The sequence below is a fragment of the Nicotiana attenuata genome, chromosome 3, assembly GCF_001879085.1.
Source record: "Nicotiana attenuata strain UT chromosome 3, NIATTr2, whole genome shotgun sequence".
Classification (NCBI taxonomy): domain Eukaryota; kingdom Viridiplantae; phylum Streptophyta; class Magnoliopsida; order Solanales; family Solanaceae; genus Nicotiana; species Nicotiana attenuata.
Window position 1 is genome coordinate 33,826,109 of NC_031991.1, and position 3,650 is coordinate 33,829,758.

A 3,650-nucleotide genomic window follows, 5' to 3' on the forward strand; every position below is an offset into this window, starting at 1 on the left:
GGGGGGGGGTTATCGGAATAACAACTGAAAGAACCAATAACCAATTGTCTAATTTACTCCAATATCATTACTTGAAACTAACTTTTTGATACACTAACTAGACAAAATGAATCCATAATCTATTTATGGTGCATAGATAAAAATTTCTACCGCCCAGATAAGGACAATAAAAAGTTTCTAACCACTGGGAAAAGACTTTGCTAGTATCAGAGTCAACTAAAAGATCTAGGTCTTACAACAGATCAAACAGTTAAACACAAATCAAGTTTGTCATTTATTTTCCCGTAAAACTCATCATGTAAAAACATTCAAGTGGTAACACCTATTCACTGACTGCATAAATGGAAAAATCGGCGAACAAGTTTGTAACAAAAGCAGGGCATTTAGTTAAAGTAGTTACCGGCAAACCAAGCCAGATAATGCAGTAGTGCAAACCAATCAAGTTCAGCAGCACATTGTGCTTGGATTTAAGGAAGAATGTTTGAACATCTTCAAATCCAAACTGCATTGAATCCAGTTCTCTAACTGCTTTTAGATAATGCCCAACCTCAATGGACTCAAACGCCAAACAGCGGTCAACAAACTCGATCAAACCTGCTGCTTTTCCTGCTACTTCATTGTGCTTCCTTATATAAAAAACTCTCCATTCCTGCAGTTTTAAGTAGAAAAGTAAAGAGTTCCATTTTTGCATTAAGTTATAAAAAGGGTCGATGAGCAACTTTGTCTTCCATGAGACTTTTAGTCTAATATTACCTCACCATTAGAAAAATGTCTCATTTTTGCCCTTTACCCCTAACGGAGCTCCAACGAAGGGTAACTTTAATATATAGTCAAACATTGAGGGGTAAATTTCGACTTGTTTTCTCGAAAAATTAGGACACATGGAGTCCACCCATTTTGCGCTAGAGATTCACTAACGGCAAGGGCAAATAGGAGACGATTTGCTAACGGCAAAGCTACGAATCGGAGGGCAAAAATGAGCAATTTCAAATAGTACAATCAGGCAAATTTGGACCTTTTCCCTATCAACAAAAAAAAACATAACTTCTTGTTTTGGATAAGAAAAAAAAGTACGAATCTTTTTTGCAAAGGGTTTTCCATTCATGCTAATTCCAACATTATATACATAGGAAAACATAAAGCATCACAGCACAAAGGATTCAGCAAACACAATCAGCATTTAACAGAACTTCAAGAACTCATTACAACAACAATAACAACAAACCCAGTGAAATCCCACACGTGCAGTTTGGGGAGGGTAATGTGTACGCAGACCTTACTCCTACCTTATGAAGGTAGAGAGGTTGTTCCGATAGAACTTCAAGAACTCATTGCAAGCCAATAAATATACTATGCATATGCATTTATATTCCAATCTTCTTAAAGCAGAGAAAGAGATTTCACTTCAGTATTAACCTCATGAGTCTGGTTGTCATAAGATGAAGATTCCTCAATCTCCAGAGAAAGAGCAGGCCATCTTTCTCTACAAAGAGACTCCCATATATAATCAGAACCACATAACTCCCACCAAAACTGAGAGCAACTCCCCAACGAGCAAAGATCAGCTACCTTCAAAATTACAGTTCAAAAAAGAAAAAAATACCCATAATCAAGACCAAAATTTTCCACAATACAGAAACCAGAAAGCCAATAAATTCAACCCCTTTCAAGAAAAAATAGCAAATTAGAAAGACAAAAAAAAAAAATGAAGTGGCGGGGATGGGAGGGGAGGAGCCAGAATCAAGAAAACAAATTGTAGCCATTAAATTCAATTCCTTTCAAAGCAAAAGGGCATAACTTTTTTTTTTATCAACACAGAAATCAAAAACCAATAAATTCAACTCCTTTCAAGCATAATCTCAATTTAAAAAAAGCAATTCTAAAGAGAGAGAAAAAAGAACCTAGAATCAAGAAAAAAAATTCTCTGACAACCCACAGTGGATAAAGTCAAAATCTTTCAAGGAGAAAAAAGGTAACCTGAAGGGAAGAAGCAATTTTGAGGGCAATATCATGGGGAAGTGATGCTTGTATAGACATAGATGATGTGTTCATTTTCAAGCTCAGTAATTTTCAGTTCAGCTACGAAACTCAAGAAAATAGAAGAAAATGCGTGTCCGTTTGGAAAAAGAGATGATGTTTGCCGTCATGCTACGTAACATAGGCACGTGCCATCAATTCCCAAAGGTCAAAGGGTAGAAACACTGGATTTTCGTGAGTTTTTGCTGGAGTTTATTTAATAAATAAGCAGTTACATGTTTGGATAAAAGTGCTGAAACTTAAAAAAAGCTGTTGAAGTATTTGTCAAACAAGTGCTGGTAAGCACTTTTTCCTATTAAAAAGACAAAAATATCCTTAAAGTTGTTAACATTATAAAGGAGCTGATTTTACTTCAATATATTCAATTATGAATTAATGCAAATAAAAAATAATTTATATTTTAATTTAATTGATTACTTTAGATAATTTTTATAAATATAATTATTGAATGCTCATTTTTCACCACTTTCAATCAAGAAAACTTCCATAAAAGTCTCTTTCATTTTTCCTTAATTGATTACTTTAGATAATTATTGTCGGTTATTTTTCTTGCGGAACATATTCATAGTGAAACTGTAAATTTCACTCCCAGCTAGAACATTAGGAATTTGTTCCAACGTGCCAATACACTTCTCGATGGATGTCTCATCAACTGCAAGAGGTGTAGCAGTGCTTTTGCTAGACATAAACTCTATGAGAGAGTGTAATCCTCTTTTATTAATGTTGGAGCTGTTTTTTTCTTACTCTTTCTTACTTGACTGCTAGTACTAAGTTGATTTTTGTCTTTTTAGTGATGGCTCTGGAAACATAACAGAATTTATATTTTGTAGATCATCACTTTTATCGCTCATTTCATCATTTAGAAAAGTAAAGTGTTCTTCGTCACTACCATCAATATCATTTATTCCATCTTCGTCAAGATTTAGTCCAATGCCGGACGATTGTTCTTGATTTGCTGCACGTGCTCTTTCTCCTGTGGCAACAACATCAGCAAATAGTGCGTCGTAGCGAAATCATATGAGCGAAAGATCTTTATTCCTAAATTTTTTATATCGAGCATTCTCCTGTAAATAAATTCAAAGCCACTTTAAGCTAAAAAAGAAATTTAGCAATGAAAAAGAAAAAGAACGACACATGTAGCAATATGAGAGATGTACCTTAATTTTTCGCTCTCACCAATCATCATCTGCTATAATTGTATTTTTTGTGGCATATCATCCTAAACCTGTCTCTCATCTCATCAACTGCTTAAAAAGTGTCCATTCGTCTTTCATGTAATCCCAATGATTTTTCAATTGTTTTTTAGTATACACTTTTCCCGTCTTCTTTTCGAACTCATTACTTATATTTTTCCACGCATCTTTAGATAAGTAAGTGTTTGGTCTATTTCTCTTTCTAATCTCTTGCTCACACAACTCAATAAATATACTATGAACCTCATTATCCCATTTAGCGTTACTTTCCGTCATGATAGAATGTAAATAATCTGAAGAGGAAGTATAATGCAGTCACCAATAGCAGATATTGAAGTTAAAAAAAAGTCACCAATTGAAAAAGCTTTAGTAAAGAACAACTTAGAGAAATTGCATTTTAAACTTGACATATAAAAAAGT

The 3,650-nt window shown here is 34.1% G+C and overlaps 1 protein-coding gene across 1 annotated transcript in view; it reads right to left on the reverse strand.

The window, feature by feature from the left end:
- Positions 1–2,118, reverse strand: part of LOC109223503 — a 3,590-nt gene extending 1,472 nt beyond the window's left edge. The window contains exons 1-3 of the mRNA XM_019387843.1: positions 1,978–2,118; positions 1,417–1,569; positions 401–649 (exon numbers count right to left, since the gene is read on the reverse strand). Of these exons, the coding sequence (XP_019243388.1) occupies positions 401–649; positions 1,417–1,569; positions 1,978–2,052 (477 nt within the window). The 5' untranslated portion in view covers positions 2,053–2,118. The remainder of the gene's footprint in view (positions 1–400; positions 650–1,416; positions 1,570–1,977) is intronic.